Genomic DNA, 23,673 nt, shown 5'->3' on the forward strand with positions numbered 1-23,673 from the left:
TTACCTCTAAGTTGTAAATAACCTTGGCTTCATCAATCGTTAAACCAAAGAGAAGAAAAAAAAGCTAAAATCTCATCAGAAGTGGTTGCAGAAATCAAAATTGAAATAGAGCATACAAAAAAGAAAAGCATACATCCAAGTTTTAGGGTTTTGAAGAACCTGTGAAATTAAATCAACAGGGAGGAGGGAGCTATATGTATCAATGAGGTTGTGATACATCAAATCCCTTTGATACATGAAATAAGATACATCGAGGTGATACATCCACACCACCATTGTTATGTCAAACGAGGTATGTGAAGAAGAAAAACCTCTTCTTTCTAACCAAAAAATGTTTTTGGTTTTGCTGGTCCCAGAGAAAGGATACAAAAGAAGAAGAAAACTTTTGGTGTTGTGGGAAACCGTTGCATAAACAACTTTTATATTATGCATAATAATTTGTAATTAAGAGTTTTTTGAATTTGTTGCATAAAATGATAGTAATCTCTTATTCAAAACTTGTACTTAAGACTTTGTAAAGTATTATAGATAGTAAAGGGGTTAATTTTGTAACTTACACAAACCTGAGTATGCATTTTGTGCTGACCGGCGACTGCCCTTATTTGCTTCCGTCTACTAGTATCGGAGACTCCATTGAAGCGTTCCTAGAAGAAATAAAAAATCCCAATTTTGAATTGAAAACCCTAGATCTGATCAGATTGTAGTCTATGTGTGTTGTCAATTTGTGAATTGGAGCAACCCCTTGATCGGTTTCAGAGATGCCGGTGGCTGCTTCCGCCATCTACTTTTTAAATCTCCGTGGTGATGTTCTCATCAATCGTCTCTATCGTGATGATGTTGGGTTAGCTCTCTGTCTCTCTACTATCTCTCTGCAGTGTTTGATTGTTTGTGTTATATATCTCAACCTATGATCGTTTACTGTGTTAAAAGAACAATTTGTATGGATCGAGGAAGGGAATCAATTCCTTAGACTTTTTTTCTTAATCTTCGTATCAATTTGTAAGGTCGAGGCTGCTATTGTTGATTGGTGTTTTGCTATTGTATGCTTCATAGTCAACTGCATGGTTTGGAGTAAATGTAAGTAACAAAACAGCGCAAAACGCTTAAAATCTCACTAAAATTGGGTTACAAGAAATGCAATTTGCATAAAAATAGAAGAAAGGCTGTATAAAACATACAAATATAAGGGATTGATGAGAATTGAACAACGAAGAAAAGTTTGTTGAAAACTGAAACGGTTTGACTTAGGTCTCTGTTCCTGCTTGTGTGTGACGTCTAGGGTTCTAATCCTTTGGTTTCTGCGGATGGGGTCTCTCATCTATGCTTGGGCCTCCAATTGCTAGTTCTTCCAGATGCCCACGTGTCCTTATGCATATAGACATGAACTTAACTTCATTGGATGCACGACAAGCTTTATTTTAATTGCTTTCAAATCCTTAATTTTTCCACTTTGGGAACGATCCATGATTGTCAAATTGGTAACTTTATGGAGTTATTGGTAAGTTAATTGTTTGTCAAGTCAGAATCGCGATGCCTTCGCCTGTGAGTTTGAACTTGTTCTGATTTTTCCCCTTCTGACAGTTTTCTCATTCTTGCTGAGAACTACATCTGGTGGTCAGTAAACATATCATTATTTCTGCCACCTGTGGTTCATTAGTTCATATATGCTACTCCTCAAGTGTCAGATAAAAATGTGACATGGGTAGTCAGTTGTCGCTCATGTACACTAGTCATCAGAGGCCTGAATCATTAAACAAATGTAGTACAGCTGTACAAGCACCCTGCAAGGTTTGTACTGAGGTGTCAATGTTGACCCTTGGTTTGATGTATTTGCCCTTTTACTCTATTTCTATCAATCTGTTTTGGTGCCAATGATGATCATTTAGAATATGATCCAAACTACAGCTATCGTTCTCGGGCGGAAACAGTTACTATAGTATATTTGCTGTAGTACTCTTATTCATTCTGTAGACTGGTGCCTATCCTTACAGTTTTTGGATGCTATTCAATAAATTAGATGATCTTGCTCTTGTTACATGTTATTATATGCACACTCCATTTAATTAAAATGAAGAGAAGAGATTCATTTAGCTTTTTGAGGTCACATCTAGAACTTATCAAATAGGGGTGATATATTGTTTGTTACTTGTTTAACCAACAATTTTTAACGCGTAGTACTTGTTATAAAGCTTAACAAGGTTCTCTTGTCTCTCTCCAAGTTTCACTGCACAACAATTTTACGGTTGAAAATAACATGCCTGATTTTTCGAAGTTAAAATGTCTCTTCTTTTTGGGAAGGAGGAGTATATTGTGTATCGAAAATATGTATATGGCATAAGTACAAAAGAGAGGAAGCTGCTTTGAAAAGCAATTTTGGATGGTGCTCTAGAATTTTTATTTTATTTTTATAGTGGTCATTAGTAATATGGTTTAGAGACAATTATGATAGTTTTTTTATCAAGACATCTTTTTGTTGAGTTGTTTTTTTATTTATTTATAGCCTATGATGAGATTCAAATACAACAATTGTTGCTATGTGCTGATTTTTATGGTGGAATACTTGGATTATAATTTCCTAACCACAAATCCCATGCATCAGTATTTAACTTTGGTTTGGGCTAATCGCTCATAAAAGGTATGTGAAGCAACAAAGCTAGGGATTGTAAGCATAACTCATCTCTTCAAGTGAACAGGTCATGCACAAGCCTTTGAACAAGATGAATTTTAATTCTTAATGCTTTTATTAACTGGATTTCATATCTGTTTGAACATACAAACCCTAAAATTTTCGTTTTCCCCAAAAACTGTTCTGTAACATGTTACTGTAGTTTTATCATTTATGCGATACATGACTCCATGACCTCATAGCTTAACTCTTCAATTGCGTTCTTGCATCGTCTTTATATGTAAAAGGGGGTTGCACAATGTGCAACTTTCCTGCACTAAATATTGTCATAGACTGCTTGCTGACTTAATGGACATTTATAGCTAAATAAGAGTTGTCAGGATGTTTTTTCCTGTCTTCCTAGCAGTTTTCAAATAGCATGGCATCCTCTTGCTTTGATGTGGGTTTAATGATGATCAGCTTGTAACTCGTTGCATGCCATGTCCGATATGGGTTGAAATGGCGGTTTTCTAACATCATTGTCAGCTCAAATTTACTCCAAAAAGAAAAGCTAAATGGATAAACAAAAAGCACATCTACCTAAATCAATTAAGACAACCAACTTAAAGCCCTAACCCATCGTGTGCTGGGCAGTGGATCAGTAAGACGAACTACTAGATGACTAGATGCGGAGACTAATAAGGAAACTCAAAATTCACATCACAACTATTGAGTTTCTTTCTCTAGCAAGTATGTGTTTGCATTTACTTTTTATTTATTCTTTCTTCCAAAGTTAAAATTACCTAATCCAAAGCATTGTACAATTCTTTATCATGATGTGCATGTGATTGAAGCCACAATACTTTCAGTTGGAACTTTTAGCCCTCAATTTAGTATGAAAATAAATTCTAGATTCTAGGCAGGAAATATAGTAGTTACGTGGTATGTATGTTTTTTAATTATTAAATTCTAGGTCTTAATATCTAGTTGATATATTATGTATTTTAATTTATAACATGCATCAAGTGTCCTAATATGTTGAATGTGGGCATATTTCAATTGTAATTAATAAACCAAACCAACCAAGCCCAATATATCTCACCCGATGGTAGGATCCCACGCTAGGGGGGGGGGGGTTAAGATGTACACAAACCTGACCTCTACCCAACAGAGTAGAGGGCTGTTTCCCCGACCCCCGACTAGTGAGAAGTGTGTGAAAGGGATGACAACAAATATGCTGAAAAATGGAAAGCTAGATAAGAAAAAACAACAAGACTAAAACTAGAAAGAGAGAGACAAATATGTTAAATTTTGGGAAACTAGTTAAGAAGTAGGCAACAACAATATAAACAAAAGCAAGCATAGGAAAAAGAAAACGTCCCCAAGGTGCGGAACCAACACACCCTCACTAACCAAATCCCCTACCCTGTACCTATCCACCTCTCTTCTTTATTCTAGACCCCCCTAGTCCGGTACCCTCGTCTTGATTCTCCAAGAACTTCAATAAGAGGTCATGTCCTCAGAACTGCCTAAAACTTCCATATCCAATCTCAGTTACTCATCCCACGTCCTTCTTGGCCTATTCCTCGCCCTGTCGATCATCAAAATTTCTACCCTCCTCACTGGTTGTCGTCATCTCTTGCATACGAACATGACCAAACCACCTCAATCTTCCCTCCCTTGGCTTATCCATGACAGGCACAACTCCCAGCACTGCCTAGAAGACTCCATTTGGTATTTTGTCCAACGTGGTTCTACCACAGGTCCATCTAGGCATTCTCATTTATGCAGCTTCTATTTTTCTCTCATGGGCCTTTCTTATCGCCCAATACTTCGACCCATACAACATAGTGGGCCTGATGGCTATGCTGTAAAATTTTCCTTTCAGTTTTAGCAAGACCTTCTTGTCACACAAGCACCCGTGGCAGCTCTCCACTTTAGCCACACCACCGTCTTTATGCGATGTGTTATGTCATCCTTGACCTCAACCTTTTCTGAATCATGGAGCCTAGATACTTAAGACAATCATTTTGGGGTACCCTTTGCCCCTCGATATTGACTTCCACCTCCTCGTAGATATACTTTCAATAAAGCAACCCTCTACTGCTTCAATCTCTCATTCACCTCCACCTTTGACTTCACTACCAGCACAATGTCATCCGTGAGTGACATAAACCATGGAACAGTTCACTGGCTTCCTCAGGAAGCCTCATCCAGAGTCGCAACAAATAGGAATGAGCTTAATGCCAATGCTTGGTATAGCCCTATCTCTGGTGGAAAATACTCTCTGTCACTCACCAGTGTCCTTATACACATCCCCTATCTACCGTACATATCCTGAATCTCCTTGACATACCTCCATCGTACCCCCCGTCTTTTCCAAACCTGTCCAAATCATATTCCGTGGTACACTATCATATGCTTTCTTGAAGTCTATGAACATGAAGTGTAATATACTACACTCTCTATATTTAATATACTTTTTTTAATTTTTGATGGTTTTATGTTGGAATATTTGTGCTTAACGGCATTGTATACATTAGATATATAATAGCACATAGTGAAGGACTCTTCATTGCCAAGACTATATGGTGGGCGTCATATTGCATTACCTGGCTGTTGGATACTACTTCCATGGTTGCTATGAGCTAAATTAGAGTGTTGTCGTTACTAGTTGTAATCATGAGAAGTAATGTATACAAAGTGTGTTCGATTTCATCTTGATTCAAACTTGTAGTTGTTTTTCCATATTCTATAATCAACCTCAATTGGGGATAAATAAACTCAGTCTGTGTCTCAAGGAAGTATTTTTATTTATTTATTCATGATATGACTATGTGATAGACCCATTACCATTGTCGCCACTAAAAGTGCTTCTATTTGGGGGTTGGCGTGGCGTGGGCTGGTTGAAAATTACACAATAATGTTATTTACTTCTTGTATATCAATATTTTGCAATTGATGTACCATAAGTGACACTATTGACATGCTTATTGCTAGTTATTTAAGTGTAACTTTTGCAGTAGATTGACAATCTTTTTACATACACTGCCTTTTAAGCCATAGAAATTGATTTCCAATTAGAAAACTCTCCTCAGACGTTGTGTGACAGTGTCCTCTTATCTATTGGTTCTCAAAGTTCTCCAGGCTAGTGAAAACTATAAATAAAAACTCCACTGGCCGCAAGAACTAAATGATCTTTGTAAACAGATAAGGTAAGACAAGAACTGTTTCAAGTAGGAGAACCTTCTGACAACTGAGGGTTTTGAAATAAATGTCAGATGAAGTTCCAATTAGAGAAAAGAGGGTATATGCCCCACCTCTGGAGCGCCCCCCACTGTACTGTTCCTCCAGTCATCATGGGGGAGGTAAGTCGCGCAAGTCCAAGTAGCAAAGGGTGATGCCCGGACTTGAACCTGGGACCTGACACAATTGGCTTACACCCACGATTTGCCACTAGGCTAGATCACTGGGATAATTTCAGTTAGAGGTGTAATAGCTGATGTAGCTATCCATCAAAAGGAGCTTACCTCCTAATATAATCCACATGTCAGTTGCTTAACTCCTTTAGAGACTTCAGATGATATTAGCTTTTGAGAAAGGTGATCTGATTTGACTTCAATCAGTACCTTCTGTTAGCCATATTCCTGCTGTTTTTAAACATCAATCTTTGTGACATTGTCTTGACTAAGTCTGAATGCACTGTCTGTTCCCTTCCATATTTTAGCATGTTATTATTTACCAAACATCTATGTGTATATAGACTGTGGGTTTAGTAATTAGTTTACTTGTTTAGCAAACATTATTTTAGAGTTCTACAGTATGAAATTACTGAACTCTGATATAGTGGTGCGTTTGTTAAGTTCAAACAGTCAACCAATAAAGCCTTCGTTTTTCTACGTGACTTGTGAACTTGCTTATCTAATTGAGTACATTAGTGATTATATCACAGACCCGAGCCTTTTTAAAGTTTTAAATGCCTAAAATACATTTTTATGGTGCTCATGCTTTTATTTGTTTTCTATTTTTGCATTTTTTAGGGGAAATATGGTGGATGCCTTTAGAATGCACATAATGCAAACAAAGGAACTAGGCACATGTCCTGTGCGGCAGATTGGAGGTTGCTCTTTCTTCTATATGAGAATTAGCAATGTTTACATTGTGATTGTTGTCAGCAGCAATGCCAATGTCGCATGCGCGTTCAAGTTTGTTGTTGAGGTAATGCATCATATTAAATATGTGCCACCTATGAGCTTAGTGCCTCTCACTTTTGTCTCTTCCCTTCAGTTAACATGCTAAACATGCCAAATGCAATACTATGAGAGCATCTCCAACAGATTTTCCAAAATTTCTCCAAAATGGAGAATCGAAACTCAAAATCTCCGAAAAACATACATTCAACTGAAATAGATTCTCTATTTTGGAGATTACAACATTAATTATATTATTAAAATATTTTATACATTTTATAAAATATTATTTCTCTCTTATAAACATTTGAGATCAATGTGTCTTATTGGTGGGTATATAATAAAAAGTGTATTTCTCTCATGGTAATCATTTTTGGGGAGTTCTCCAAATTTGGAGAATTTCTCACTCTCATGCTTTCTCCATTTTGGGGAATCTGTTGGAGCAAAAATTTGCCCAAAACCTCCATTTTCTTCATTTTAAGAATTTGTTGATGCTTTGACAATTTTGGTGTACCTTAAACAAATATTTGTTCTATTTTTCTTATTATAACTATATTTAGTTACAAATTTTCTGATATGAGGAGGTAGGGGTAATCATCGGTTCATATCCAATGTTTTTGGATGTAATCAATCCAATGCAAGTATTCGTTGCCTATTGGATGTTTGATTTTACAACCGGTCCAATCCAATTAACTGTGGAAAACTGATCCAATCCAATCCAATTGACCGTTGGATTGGATCGGTTCCATCCATTGAATGTTACTATTGGTTATTGAATCAGGTTGGATCCATCCAATATCTGGAACCAGCTATTTGTACATTTCAACCAATTATTCACACATTTGTATATATATATATATGTATATATGATTGGATGGTAACTGGATTACATCAGTGCGGTTGTATTGGATTTTGGACTAATCTGACAACAGACCGATCCGATTATGTGGATCCGACTTAATCCAATTACATATAGATATCCAATTTTGGCCCAGTTCGTTGTAATTGGATTGAATAACTTTTTGCACACCCCTACGAGGAGGGGCCAATATGTACCAAGTCACAACGTATGTGTTTGAAGTGAAATGCACCGCTTGTGCCTGGCTGGCCAAGGGGCAGTGGCTAGTGGAGAAATTGAACTCAAGCGACATATTATCTTGAGTGTGGGAAAGGGAGAAAGTGCGAGAAAGGCCTTTTTTAATGAAAGACATGAAAACTAGATAAACTAGTCATTGAACTTATTGTTTTTAGTTTCCTTTTGCATCGGTATACCTGAATATATTTTGTCAATCACATGCTTGGACCACCACAAGCATCAGTTTCATCACTTCAATAAAATCATCATCTGATTGCCTAACTAAAGGGATCAGCATGAACTGAGTTTGTTTGAGCGAAACATGCAGGTAGACATAAAACATGTGATAATCATTGTTATTGTACTCCCATCTTAGGAGAGGCTTCAATTCGTTCATTGCTAACAACGGATATGCATTCCACTAAATATTCTATAAACACACCATTCTTGAGTTCCAATTGATATATGCCTGTTGGCATGCTTTTATTTTGTAGAAGCCATATTTTTAATAACTGGAGACTTGGAAAGAAGGGGAGGGGGCTTGTTACCGTTTATTATTGATGTGGATAGTGTGAATATGAAGATTTTGCAGTGCCATTAGATTTTGCTATGCATCTTAGGTTTAGACGACGAATTGATGAAGGTGAAAGCTTTCCCATCCCTTTTTGGTTATCCAAATAAACCAGTTCTTCTGAGTCCCATATACGCATACATGTATATTAAGTCTTGAGATTTGTGAGATTACTAGGCAATCCAATCATCTCAGGGCAGTCAATACTTGATGTTTGTAACCAGGGAAAAAAATGTTATTCCCTGATGTGGTTATTGCAGACAAGGTTAGCATCATGATAACACTTTGGAGCATCCGTTGCTTTGATATTAGTAAACCACTTTGAAAATCTGATTTCAACCATATTCCACGAATTAACTATCCAACTCAGAGGAATGCCCAATATGCTGTAGTCGGTTACTCCTCACATCTTGAGACTAGAATGTGTTTCCAAGAACACAAGAGAACCTCTTCATTCCCCTTCTTGTCCAATAACTGGTTGCCTTCTCTACTGCTGCTTTAGCTTTCTGTTAAAAGGCCAATGTGATGACAAAGACGTTAAATTTTGTTTGAATTTCAGATTGACATTCTTGGGATCCCCAAGACTGATAAGTGATAACTTTATCAAGTCCCTCTAATTCCGACTATTTTCCATGATTTAATTCTCCCGAGTCCTCTACTTGGTCTTCGTTATATCTATTGACAATGAATCTTGAATGACCTGTTACTAGTTCCATTCCAGCAGGCATACAAACTGGAAATCAGTAATTTCTGTATATAATAACTAGTGGCTAATGCAACTCATTTCAATGCTTTGTCAATAAGAAATGAATGGAAGCAGAGGAGGAAAAACCATAATTCGATACAACATTAATATTTTTTTAAAACAAACACTATTTAATTAATGGCTCACTTTAAGGTTCAATATTCTTTAGTGCCTGTAGACCACTTTCAATGAAAATGCTGTACTTAATATGATTGGCGTTGCCTAAGTATATGATTTGATAACTTTTTGGTTTCGGAATGCAACTGAAACAAGTGTCAAAGCCCAGGGAATACTTTATGAATTTTGATTACTAGATTTATGTTTGCTGTCTTTTTTCTTTAGAAAAAGGTAGCAGTTTGTAATACTTTTGCTCGATAATTTTTATTGTCTTTTCATTATGGTTTTGAACTTAACATATGTTACCCAAGATGTATAAAACCAGTTCAATTGGCTTTAAGATTTCTTGTCACTTAGATGGATTGAAACGTTTAATTGCAATCAGAGATTAGTAGTTTGCAAGGGTGTTTGTGACTCAACAGGTTATTACTTAATATGTGGATGCAAAGATATTGTTTGTTTGCAACTGTGAAGGAATTTGTAATACCAATCCATAAATGATAATATTATTTCTTGCCTTTTGAACAAACATTAATTAAAGCTTCGTATGTGCATCAAATTGGCGGAAAAATTTTGCTGTTTGTGGTGAAGTACATTTAGTAAGTTGGTCTTTTAGTTTTACCGTTTTAGGTAAGAAAACCCTGCATAAACGATTACGAATACCAAAAGATAAAAGCTATAGGAAACAAAGTTTAATTTTAAAACTTCTCTAAATCCTCTCTAGTGTGCTTTTGCATAGCTTTCACTTCTTTTTTTCCTCTATCTAACATAAAGTAGTTGACCATGGATTGGCTGCTCTTTAAAGTTGCATTCTTAACTTTTTTTTTTCTCCTCATGCAGGCCGTTTCTTTATTCAAATCTTACTTTGGGGGTGCTTTCGATGAGGATGCCATCCGCAATAACTTTGTTTTGATATACGAGTTGTTGGACGGTACCAATTTCCAACACCTTTCTTCGAGTTATTTTATTATTTCCTATAGTATATATTTTACCAAGAGATTCTAAATATATGCAGAAGTTTGTATATTATATGCACCAGTCACATTGTTTAGTGATGCTTCTATTCTGTTTTTTGCTTTGGTGCATATACATTTGAGCATCATCTGGTTACTTGTTTTTGGTCAGCACCAAAAAATAAAGTTACGAAACTGAAGTAATTTGAACCATTTTTGTTTTCCTTCTATTTTCTTTTGCACAAGCATTTGAACCTCTTTCTCATGCACGTTCTGTGAATTGAATGTGTCAGAATGTGTCATTTCTACATCAACCTATCTGCTTTACAAAGGAAGCCATCATCACGTTTATTTCTTTATAGGATTATATTTTGTTTTCCACTGCAAATTATTTATATCTATATCCGATATGCAGAAATTATGGACTTCGGTTATCCACAAAATCTTTCCCCTGAAATATTGAAGCTTTACATTACTCAGGAAGGTGTACGGTCACCATTCTCATCCAAGGTTAGATCTGATCCTTTACTTAAACTTGTCTGTCTTCGAGTATATGCAGGACATGTGCTGTCCTGAGGATTAACGATCTTTTTTGGCAAAACTGTATTTTCTTTTTGATAGATATCATATATATGCTGACTTGTTTCTTGTTTATCAATAAACTTTAACAGCCTACAGATAAGCCTGTTCCCAATGCAACTTTACAAGTAACTGGTGCTGTTGGCTGGCGTAGAGAGGGTCTTGTTTATAAAAAGAATGAGGTGACCAGATTTTGTTTTATCTTCATCTATTCCTATCTATGTGAATGCTCTCTTGTGCTAGATCATGATAACTTTTGGTTGCAGGTGTTTCTGGATATTGTGGAAAGTGTTAATCTTCTTATGTCTTCAAAAGGTACAGTTGTATTGTGCTTCATATGTGCGTATAGCTATATATTACATGTCATTTCTTGACACATAATTTGGTGCTCTAGGTAGTGTACTACGTTGTGACGTAACTGGAAAAGTTCTTATGAAATGTTTCCTTTCGGGAATGCCTGATTTGAAGTTGGGATTAAATGACAAAATTGGACTTGAGAAAGAGTCTCAACTTAAGTCACGGCCTACTAAGAGGTAATTTTTGAAGTCATTTATTTCTCATCCACCAGATTATATGTTTCCTCATTCATCCATTTGCTTTACTTTTGTATGCTTGATTTGGCGTCGTTACCCTTTTCTCACTATTTCATTTTCAAGGGATCTTTTCCTTGAAAACCTGTATGTTTCTACTGTATCCAAAAGGCCTGGAAAGTTGACATGGATGGATGATGCCTTAGTGTTTGCCTTTTCAAGACCTTTTCTGTAAATTTTATAATAGCCAAACCATGACATATGATATGTAGATATTGGTCACCGTCCAATGATCTCATGGAAGTCTAATTTGCTTCTAATAAGATTTAGGGTTAAATGCATGAAATAACAACCTACTTTCATTAATTTTCTTGTTATAGTATTATACTTCCATCTTTTTCTTATTACGGCAATGGACATTCAAATTAATTTTTATTAGGGCATCGTACTTTGGAAAATCTACCCATTATAGCAATGAGTAACTTGTTACCTTTTAAACCGGTTAATCCGTTACCTTTTTTTTGCTTCCTTGGCTTAAATGAGGTGATGTGGACGACATATCATTTTGATAACATGGCTAAAATAAAATATAAAAAAATCTCTTTCAAATTATTTTTAATGATTCACTTTTCATTGCTACGATTTAAAAAGACATTTCATTTTGTAACTTTTTCTTATTAAATAGCATGCAAATTAAATATTTTGAGTAAAATATTTCTTAAATAAATATGATATATGATTTTGGAGATACCTATTTTGTTTGTAAAAAAAATGTAACACTTCTTATTTTATTTTGTTCAGAGAAATACATATCTTTAAAGGGGTTTTTTTAATGAGAGAGAGAAATCGTGCTCTACAAGTTTTTTTTTATATTGTTATATTAATGAATATAAAAAAAATCTAATCAATTTAACATATTTATGTCAACTCAAACTTTTTAAAAAAGTATGATATATTCTTTAAAAGATAAATATTTTTTGGTAAAGAGAACATAACAAATTTTATTTTCTTCTTTCAAAAAACACATTTTTTAAATTTGTTAGCGAGATAAATTGTGTTTTACTAGTTTTCTTAATATTGGTATAATAATGAATAAAGTAGAATTTTTTTAATTCATTTAATATATTTATTAAATAATATGTAAAATCAAAGTTTTTTCAAAGTATAATGTTGTAATAAGAAATGCCATGTCAGCAAAATTTTACACATGGACGTCCCATGTGGACAATGACATGACATGACATGGAAACATGGTAACTTGTGTCATGTCATCTTAATTCAAATCAAAAGGTTACCCATTGCTATAATCTCGATTTTGTGAGACTGATTTTTTAATTAAAATTTGAGATTAGAAACAGATACTAAATTTAGTTTAACATGTTTGATTAAATGTACAATGTCTCAATAATAAAATATTAAAACTAAAAGTACAACGTCGTGGAACTAGTGATGTTATAATAAAATTATTTTTGAAAGTACAATGCTGTAATAAGAAATGCCATGTCAGCGGTATAATACATGTGGACATTGGACAGCCTAAGTGGACAATGAGGTGGCATGGAAGCCTAGTATAATGGGTACATTTAAATCAAAAGGTTAGCCAATGCTATAATAAGTAAATTTTTTGAACTACAATGCCCTAATAAAAATAATTTGAAAGTACATTGCTCTAATAAGAAAAAACTGTAAAAGTACAATACTATAATAAGGAAATTTATGAAAGTAAGTTGCTATCTCGTTCATTTTACCCTAAGTTTTAACTGTTGGATGTTGATCCTATTATGGTCGGTTGATTATGCGATAATTCCGTTAATCAGTTTGATGATCTAATGCTTCGACTTTGCAATCTATTGCAGTGGCAAAAGTATTGAGCTCGATGATGTTACTTTCCATCAATGTGTAAACTTGACCAGGTTTAATTCAGAGAAGACTGTGAGCTTTGTGCCCCCGGATGGTGAATTCGAACTGATGAAGTAAGTTTGCTATGCCTTTTGATTTAAGTGTTCTTCTAGCTCATGTTTAAATCACTTTACTGCACTGTGTCAGCCAATTTATAACATGTACCATGTATGCTAAGACAAACATCCTTTTTTGAAATTTTGATTTTTTTTATATTTTATATTTACTTTGTCAATTTGTCTCAATTTGATTGATATCGTTGATCATCATGAGTCGTGCTCTTACTCTATGAAGCCAATCCAGGGATGGTCATTGTAAAACAGGCGTGAACCGTTTCAAAAAGTATGTGTCCGCAAAGTCCAAAAAATCTCAATAGTTAGCTCATGCCCCAGTTGAAAAACAACATTGATGAAGGACAACAAAGAATATCTTTTACCTATCCTCCCAATTTACCAGCTTTTGGGGAAATAATAGCAAGAAGGGTATCATTGTCTACTTTAGAAAAACTCTGCTTCGATGAAGTATACACCGAGTGTATACTTAAAAACGCTATACGCTAAGTGGCTTTATACTATTCCAACAATTAAGATAAGCACGAAAATCAAAGCTTCTACAAATACAGCCACACCCAATACTTCAAAACTCATTACCCATGAATAAAGAAGAATTTGTTTAAAAAATTTGCTTTTCGAACTCTGTCTGTAACACACCGAAGTCCCTAAAAATAAAGAGAAGATGTGTACAAATTAGATATACAACAACAAGAAGGCAAAGGCTTATAGAGAGGAACTACCAAACCTCTCATCACACTGTTTTTTCTTGTGGACGGCCTTTGTATTGATCTAGTTTAATTCATCTTGTTACTTTCGATGATCTTGTTAATATTTTTGCATATTATTTCTCTTCTCACGTAAGCACAATGCTGTTTGTCTTTCCCCAGTTTTAAGTAATAGTAGATTGGTATGCTGACACTCTTTGCACCTAATGCCTTTGTTACGTAATCAGGAGGATCACGTAATGATTTGATTGAAATGAAAAGGTAAAACAGAGGATTACAATGAAGAAATGAAGACAGACTCGATCCAACAATGGATTCCAAGGATGACTTCCCTCCTCTAAGCTAATGTTCAAAGTCTAACAGAATACGTATTATTTGGCATGACCCCCACACATGCCAGACACTCCTTATTTAATAAACAAAACACAACTAATTCTCTTTATGGGCTTTGGGCCTTCTAGCATACACTTTCCAAACAGTGGGCTGATTATTACTAGTTGGGCTAAGACTAGTTGGGTGTTATATCATTTGGTACCCCTTCAAAAATGGTCTTGTCCTCAAGACTAGCATCCAGAAACCGACTTTGAATATTCATAGCATCCTCCCACGTTGCTTTATCTAGCGAACGCCCCCGCCATTGGATAAGCCATTGTTGCACTGTTTCTTCATGTCAAGTACAGGAACGAGTCGCTCGAATCGCCTCGGGAACTAACTGATCTGCGACATTTAAATCAAATTTAGAAGGTAACGAAGGTTCTATATTAACGTTCTACACAACCTTCTTTAGCAGAGATACATGGAGCACCAAATGGATTTTTGACTCTGGGGTAATTTAAGACGATATGCAACTGGACCAATCTTTTCCAGGATCTCGAATAGAAACGAGCAAGCCAACTTTTGGTTGATGTGCTGAACCACCGGTAACTGACGGTTAGGACGTAACTTAACATAAACAAGCTGTCCTACCTGGAAGTCGACATCACGACGCCTCTTATCAGCCTGTGGTTTCATTGCCGACTGAGCTTGTGCCAAATGAAGTTTCAATTGTTTAAGAGTTAAGAGCTTCATCATGGTCTTGGAGCTTCATCACAGTCTTGAAGCTCCTGGCTCATCATTTCGACCCGTACTTTCCGCGGTATGAATTGAGAGATGTTAGGTGGTTTACGCCTATAAACCACTTCAAACGGTAAGACACCTGTAGATTCATGAAAAGTAGAGTTGTTCCAAAACTTATCCCATGGAATCCATAGAGACCAAGAACGGGGCTGATCGATTGCAAAACATCGAAGATAGGATTCTAAAAAAAAGTTGATCACCTCCGTTTCGCCATCCGTTCGTGGGTGGTAAGAGGAGCTCATGTAGAGACGAGTGCCTTGTAGACGAAAAAGTTCCTGCCAAAATCGACTCATGAAAAGAGGGTCACGATCACTTACAATTGACTTAGGAATGCCACGAAGCTGGACGATTCTCGAACAAAAATGTCGGCAATATTGAGCCGTGTAAGGATGTCGAAGCAAAATAAAGTGACTATACTTAGATAGTCGATCAACCACCACAAGCAAGCGTCAAAACCCTTCGATTTAGGTAACCCTAGGATGAAATCCATAGACAAATGCTCCCAAATTGCCTCTGGAATGTCTAACGGCTGTAATAAGCTTGGTGGAGTAAGCGAACTCGATTTGCAACGTTGGCATATGTCACACGCTTGCACAAACCGTTGGACCATAGAACTCATACTTGTCCAGTATAGGTTTGACGTAAGTCGACGATTAGTACGGAGGTAACCCGAATGTCCCCCGGTGGCCGACTTACAGAACTCCTCCAACAATGCGGGAATGAACTTAGAATTTTGAGGAATGACCAATCGATTCCTGTGATACAAAATACCCGCGTGAACCGTGTAACTTGGAATCGAATTGGGGTTCTGTTGAAATTTCTGAATCAATTCTTGTAGTGTCGGGTCAACTTTTGCTTCCTTCAATAACCCAACCCCCTGAACCAAATCGGTTGGTAAACCATTGTTCGAAATTCCACTTCGTCATGACGTCATCTCATCTTGATAAAGCATCAGCTGCTTTATTCTCTCGACCTGCCTTATAACGGATTTCAAAATTATAACCCAACAATTTAGCGACCCAATTTTGTTGATTAGGAGTAGTGATGTGTTGATGTAGTGTTTTAAGCTTTTATGATCCATATACACCGTAAAAGTAGTACCGAACAGGTAACTTCTCCAGTGTTGCACCGCAAGAGCTAGAGCCATAATTTCACTTTCATATGCCGACTTGGCTAAATTTCGATCACTCAAGGCTTTACTAAAAATGTTATCGGACGTTGCTGTTGCATCAAAACTGTTCCTATTCCTCGACTAGAAGCATCACACTCTACCACAAAGGATTACGAAAAGTCGGGTAAAGCGAGAACGGGAGCCGAAGTGACCGCTGTTTTGAGATGGAACGACCGTTGCGCCTCGATGTTCCATAGGAAATTGTCCTTTGTCAATTATGTTATAGGCTTAGCAACCGACTCGTAATTACGAACGAATTTCCGGTAATACCCTGTTAATCCGAGAAATCCACGTACTCCCTTCACTTGCTTGGGAGTAGGCCACTCCAAAACCGCCTGGACCTTCTTTGGATCCATTGAGACCCCATTGCCATTGATTATGTGACCAAATATTCTACTGACGTATGACCAAACGAGCATTTTTTCTGGTTCACCACAAACTGATGGGAGACCAAGGTGGCTAAAGTGGTCGATAGATCACGTAAATGTTGTTCCCATGTGGGGCTGTATACCAAAATATCTTTAAAAAATACGACAATACATTCACAAAAATGAGGTCGAAAAATATCGTTCATAATTGCTTGAAAAGTGGCCAGAGCATTAGTGAGCCCAAACGACATCACTAAATACTCGTAGTGACCATCACGCGTGCGAAATGTCGTTTTCTCGAACCGGATTTGGTTATACCTCGATTTCAAATCCAACTTCGAGAAATATTTAGTACCCCTGAGTTCGTCAATTAACTCATCCACAACCGGAATTGGGTGCTTATCCGGTATGGTAGCCTTATTTAAGGCCCTGTAATCCACTCACATCCTCCATGTTTGATCCTTCTTACGAACCAAGATCACGTGGCTTGAGTAAGAACTATTACTCGGTCGAATAACCCCTAATGACACCAACTCTCGAACTTGACGTTCGATCTCAGATTTGTGCGCATATGGATAACGATAAGGACGTACACAAACCGGTCCTTGATTTGGTACTAGATTAATGGCATGGTCTCTCGCTCGGATTAGAGGCAATCCCGAGAACTCTTTAAAGATAGCAACAAAATTCTCAAATAAACCCAATAATTGTTTCGACTGACTTGTCGAAAGATTAGGAGACACTCCAGAATTTTGTCCTCCTTCTGTCGAATACCACGACACTTCAGCTGTTGATAACCAACTCTGTAAGGAGGATTGCACCGTATTTGGCAATGAAATTCCCTGTAAGCAGACATCTCGTCCAAGATATTGGAATCGCATCGATTGAGTCTCAATTGTGAACGTCACCCAAAGTTTGTAACCACTCAATTCCAAAGACCATATCCAGATTTTCCATGTCCAACACAGAGCGTCGACGGTGAATACGCACTCTCCAAGAGTAATTGGAAGCGCATAACATTTTTTTGACAAAGACCTTATGACCATCTCCCAACTTGATTTGTAAACTCGTAAAAGACGTTACCAACAAATCCAAAGCGTCTGTTAATCGTTTAGAAACGAAATTATGGGTAGCACCGTTATCGACTAAAATTACGATAGGAATTCCATTAAGTAAGCCTTCCAATTTGACTGTATTGAAGCGAGCTATAGAGTTCGTATCAACACCCAAAAATTCAATAATCGCACATTCACCGGTATCAAAATTACCTTTGTTTGAAAAAATTTCAGCCTACGATTGATTCAACAAATGATGTTCTTCGTTCCCATCAATTTCATCATTGTCTCCCAACAAAATCACCCGAAAACTTCCCTATAAACATTTGTTACCTGGACCGAACTGCTTTCCACACTTGAAACATAACCCCTTACGCTGATGAGCCTCCCATTCAGACCTCGCCAAAGATTTTGTACCCCGATTCTGTACTCCAGAGTTTTATCGTGGTCTCGTCTCGTTGAGGACCTACCACAGACACAATGGGCGAAGACCTAGCCGATTCCACCCGACTTGTAGGTCGTCGGTCCATATTAGAATTAAAACTTTGGGCCTTAGTCACACTTTGGTCCACTGGACTAAAAGGACACGCAAACAAACGTTTCTCAGAAAAATGATTGTCCCTGATAACGATATCTGGCAGATAACACCGTGTTTTCTGAAGGATATAACATCTCCTCCACATCCTTAGCTAAGTACATCGCATCTAAACGAGTTTTGAGGACAATGAAGCCTCACCCATTGTTTGACTTTGGAACGAAGCCCAAAAATAAAATATCCCAGAACTTGGGATTCAGGGAGTCTAGGAACCAAAGAAAGTAAATACTCAAAATCGTCAATATAATCATGGATGGATTCTACCTGTTTAATCGTCGATAGTTGCTCATATGGATTCTGGATCTCCACTTCACTAAATCGTTGTAAGAGCTCCTGAGTCAATTGCTCCCAACTCAGATCCACGAGAATGTCCTTCACCACCGAAAACCAGTGTTGCGCCACCCCTGACATACTTAATTGAGCCAAACGCATTCGAAGTTCAGGTGACGTTCCATGGATCTCGAAATATAATTCGGCCTTCGCAATCCATCCTCGAGGATCGAAACCGAATAATTCCGATAGCTTAATCTTCTTAGCTGCACATAATTGATTATCTCCCAATCTTCCAGAGTTGAAATTGGCATTAAACAGTGGAACTGGTGGAGTGAATCTTGATCCTGTGGTTGCATTTGGTGGAGTGGTAGGTTCGGATCCAGAAGTCCCACCCATTTAGGACCCTTTCCCTGTTGATTTTTCACCCAAGTCATCATATACGATCGAAATTCCTTTTGTTCCGCTTGATCCTCTTCCAGAGTTCAGGGCTTCCTTGATCTCTAGAACATCTGAATGCAACTGCTGAATCCTTTCCTCATGATTTTCCACACGAGATTGCAGGCGAGTCTCCATCTCATCCGGTAGGTCGGACCAATATTACGTAATCAAGATGATCACGTAATGATTTGATTGAAATGAAAAGGTAAAATAGAGGATTACAATGAAGAAATGAAGACGGACTCAATCCAACAATGGATTCCAGGGATGACTTCCCTCCTCTAATCTAATGCTCAAAGTCTAACAGAATACGTATGAATCTTCACACCTCCCGTTCTTCATACTTTTTCAATATGAAAAAAGAATTGCAAAATTATTTGGCATGACCCCCCACACATGCCAGACACTCCTTATTTAATAACCAAAACACAACTAATTCTCTTTATGGGCCTTGGGCCTACTAGCATACACTTTCCAAACAGTGGGCTGATTATTACTAGTTGGGCCAAGACTACTTGGTGTTGCATCAGCCTTTTCTTGGTTTGTAGTTGTGCTTTACCGTTTATTTGCATAGTTGTTTTTTTTTTTCTCTTCTCCATTTCCTTTTTTTATCAGGGTCTTTTTTTTCAGAGCCCATATTTTTTGTTGATAATTAGAGATTTATTCACAGGTATCGGATCACTGAGGGTGTAACTCTTCCATTCCGGGTATTGCCTACCATCAAAGAATTGGGGAGGACACGCATGGAAGTAAATGTTAAGGTTCGCAGATGAGCAAGTAATTATGTAATTTTGCACTACATTATGGATTTTTAGTGTAGCAAATTTATCCTTCTCTTTTTCCAGGTCAAGAGTGTCTTCGGTGCAAAAATGTTTGCACTTGGAGTTGTAATTAAGATTCCGGTACCGAAACAAACAGCCAAAACAAATTTTCAAGTGACATCAGGCCGTGCAAAGTATAATGCTTCTATTGACTGCTTGGTGTGGAAGTGAGTATCCAAATATATCTTTGAGTTGGTTTCAACACTTTCCTGATTACTCCGTGAATTTAGCATCATTGGCTTAGTACTGCACTATCACAGTATCACTGTGATATGTTGCATCCTTTATTTCAAATTTCGGATTCTGCTCTTACTTTATTACTACCTCTGTCCCAAAATAAATGTCCACAGTAGAAAAGGTACACAGTTTAGAAATGTGTAATTATTACACCTTTTAATTAATTAAGTGACAATTTTACCCTTACTAATATAGGGAGTGATGAATTTCATCATTTCATAACTAAAGTTAGAATTGGAAAATAGGCACTTACTTTTTGAAATGGATACTTATTTTGGGATAAACTAAATAGAAATGTGGGCAATTATTTTGGATTGAAGGAGTACTACAACAATAGATCGGTAAATCGACCCTTTGACATGACAGTCCTTGCAACAGATCACAAGCATCCAATCTCATATTATGTCACTATCTAGATTTGTAAAGCGACAATCATGACAAGAAATACTAAAATTTTCTGCTCTGGATATGCTTTGGTTTGTCGGGGCCAGAAATTTTAAGATCTAAAGGTTTAGCAAGAAACTGGAAAAAGCATAGTTCTGCTCTTGTTTGCAAATCAGGGGTGAATTGATGATACGGTGGCACGGGCCACTCCTTCATCATTCCGTCGTAAGGGGAAAAAGTACGTTATCGAAGGGTGGCACCGTATTATTTTGTTGGGTGCCACCATATAGTTTTTGAAACTGAAATTTAAGCGCAAGACTTTGATGGTGGAGATGGTTAATGCTTCTACCTTTGTACAAAAGGCCTGGGTTCGAGTCTTACTGGTGTCAAATTTGTTAATTTTTAGCTTAAATTTTGGGGCTTTTTAATATACCTTGTGTTTTTAAAAAGACATTTAGGCAGGACTGGAACTAGGGTCTCTTCTATGGAGGGACAAGGAACCAACAAACAGATCTATACTAATATTGTGAAATTTTTATGTAGATATTTTTTATTGTTAAATTGTGCCACCACTTAAAAAAAATTCTGGGTGCGGCTCTGTTGCAAATGCAGTTAATTTTGTTGGTCATTAAATCACTTTTGTTGTTTCACATGATCATCCAATAAATTTCACATTTTATTCCATTATAATAATGCCCGTTTATGTTGTGGCTGTGGCTGTGGCTGTGGTGGGGCTCTATTTTATGTAGCTTAGCAAGCATGCATTATGAATATTTTTATAAACACTTTAATGCGTAGGTGTTTTCTTTAAGTTCAAGGGAAATCTGCAACTTTTATTGATTATATGACATGTACTTTAACTTGATCTGTAAAAGCTATTTTCGGTTTTCTGCATTCATTTCTTTAGGTGGTGATTGTTAGTGTATGCATTTATATAAAACTTTTGCAGGATAAGGAAGTTTCCGGGACAAACTGAGCCAACATTGAGTGCAGAAGTGGAGTTGATTTCAACGATTGCAGAAAAGAAGTCATGGACTAGGCCACCAATACAGATGGAATTTCAGGTAACAGTTTCAATTGAACTTCATATTTTGGTACCCTCATCAGCAGTCTTCATGATATAAAAGCATCATCTGTAACTTATGAGACTAGTGGTGGTCAAAACCAGCACGGACCGAGAAAAACTGTAGAATTCGGGTTGGTTCTAGATTCTTTAAGAAAAGGTTCTTGGCCCAGTACGGTTCGAAACATCCTAGAACTGGAACTGAACTGATTTAGGTCGGTCCGTTTTTGGTTCCAGTCCACCAATCCCCAAAGAAATTCAAAATTTCCTATTTTGGGTTGTCTTAGAAAAACATGCAACATTTTTAGGAAGTTTTAATTCTACTTTTAGCGCGTTAATAATCATTTTGTTTAAGGTTAATAACTTCGATTTTGTTCTCCAAGTTTTCTTTATCTTGCCCATATTACGGATCCTTTAGACATTTGATTTACAACTAAACAGTTTTTATTTAACCATCTACCAAGTCAAATATTGCAGTTTTCCAGGACGGGGGAAGTATTATATGATAAACTAATAAGTTCCATTGATTTCTGGATTTGTATACTAGCTGCTACCGTGTTTCTTCTTTGGTATAAAAAATTCTCATATAATTTAGGTTTTGGGGTCCTGTCTCGTCTTTGGACATGGTAGTTACAGCCTGCTACTTGGTGCACTTAGCTTATGTTTTTCGCTTACAGAACAGCTTTGTGGTTTTGCAGGTTCCTATGTTTACGGCATCTGGATTACGAGTCAGATTTCTGAAGGTACATCTTACCCATACTCCATGTTCTTGAAGATGTAAACAAATTATATATTGTTAACCCCCAAAACCCCGACTAATCTAATGGTCCCTTGAATTACCAGCCACCGATGGTTTTGAGGGGACTTGAACTGGTGACCTCTGGGTAGCCAACCCAAGGTCTTTATAGCATTGCCAACAGATTCTCAAAAATAGATAAAAATGAAGATTTTGGAGCGATTTTTGTTCCAACAGATTCTCAAAGTCTCTAAAATAGACTAAACACGAGGGAAGAGAAAAATCTTCGAATTCAGAGAATTCTCAAAAAATTTAATGCATGAGGAAAGAGAATTTTTTATTGTTCCCACCAATCAAGTTTGAGTAAATTTTCATTTCTATTGGGATATTAACTATTGAAAATTTTAATAATATGATTGAGGTTGAAATCTCTAAAATGGAGAATTTATTGCAGCTGAATGGAATTTCTCGTAGATATTTTAGCTTTTGATTCTCCATTTTGAAGAAGTTATATATAGAATATGTTGGAGATGCTCTTACCAGTTGAGCCAGCCCGTTCCCAGAACCCCGACTTTCAGTGAGTGATAAATCATTCATCATCTGATCATTTTGCAGGTATGGGAGAAGAGTGGTTACAATACTGTGGAGTGGGTTAGGTATATTACCAAAGCCGGTTCATACGAGATCAGATGCTAGATATAGTGACGTGATAATACGTTTGGATGTCGTGAACCTATTGGAGTCGGGATACATAGTCGAGCTTGTTTATTCTGACCACTCCATCGTGATGAAGAAGTCATCTCGATCGTATAACGTCAGGTACATTTTGTTTTTAAAATTATGTTTGGGATTACAGAACAATCGATTCCATTCAAAATTCGTGTTGTAAAGGCGTGTTCTCTGTTAGGAGCATGAGGTCCCCCCCCTCCTTTCTTTAAATGCAGTTTGTATGGGTTGCGATGAATACGGATCGAGTGATGTATTATACGACTATAGTATGTCTTGCACAGTGTTTGTGTAATTTCGGGAGGGAGGATAATTGGTTTTGTATGATCATTGGTTTGATGTTTGTAGTTTATAAATTTTGTTTTCATTATTGCTGATTTTGAAGCCAAGGGACGTTTTCCAAATGTTAATCCGGTAAACGTTTATCGGATCACTTACCGGATAAACATGACAAAGAGAGAGAATTTTATCCGGTCAGAGCAATAGCAAGGACCGAAAGTCTTATCTGGTTAACGTTTATCAGGTAAATTGTTGCATACGATGCCTTTTTGATGGATTAGAATCTTACCAGGTAAGGTAAGCAAGGGGAAAGATCGTGTGAGAAGAAAAATTATGGTGAGAAGCGTAAGGAGAGATCTCCCTTGATCA

At 36.9% G+C, this 23,673-nt stretch overlaps 1 protein-coding gene across 1 annotated transcript; it reads left to right on the plus strand.

Annotated features, from left to right (window-relative positions):
- Positions 1 to 593: 593 nt before the first annotated feature.
- On the plus strand, positions 594 to 23,400 carry LOC112520818 (AP-2 complex subunit mu-like). The gene is made up of 13 exons (XM_025129413.1): positions 594 to 841; positions 6,646 to 6,823; positions 10,144 to 10,234; positions 10,672 to 10,766; positions 10,928 to 11,017; positions 11,102 to 11,150; positions 11,230 to 11,368; positions 13,222 to 13,338; positions 19,729 to 19,819; positions 19,904 to 20,046; positions 21,450 to 21,564; positions 22,262 to 22,306; positions 22,915 to 23,400. The coding sequence occupies exons 1-13, from the start codon at positions 759 to 761 to the stop codon at positions 22,993 to 22,995; spliced, it is 1,317 nt and encodes a 438-aa protein (XP_024985181.1). The 5' UTR covers positions 594 to 758; the 3' UTR covers positions 22,996 to 23,400.
- The last annotated feature ends 273 nt before the right edge of the window (positions 23,401 to 23,673 follow it).

The sequence above is a fragment of the Cynara cardunculus genome (assembly GCF_001531365.2).
Source record: "Cynara cardunculus var. scolymus isolate 2C chromosome LG 11, CcrdV1, whole genome shotgun sequence".
Classification (NCBI taxonomy): domain Eukaryota; kingdom Viridiplantae; phylum Streptophyta; class Magnoliopsida; order Asterales; family Asteraceae; genus Cynara; species Cynara cardunculus.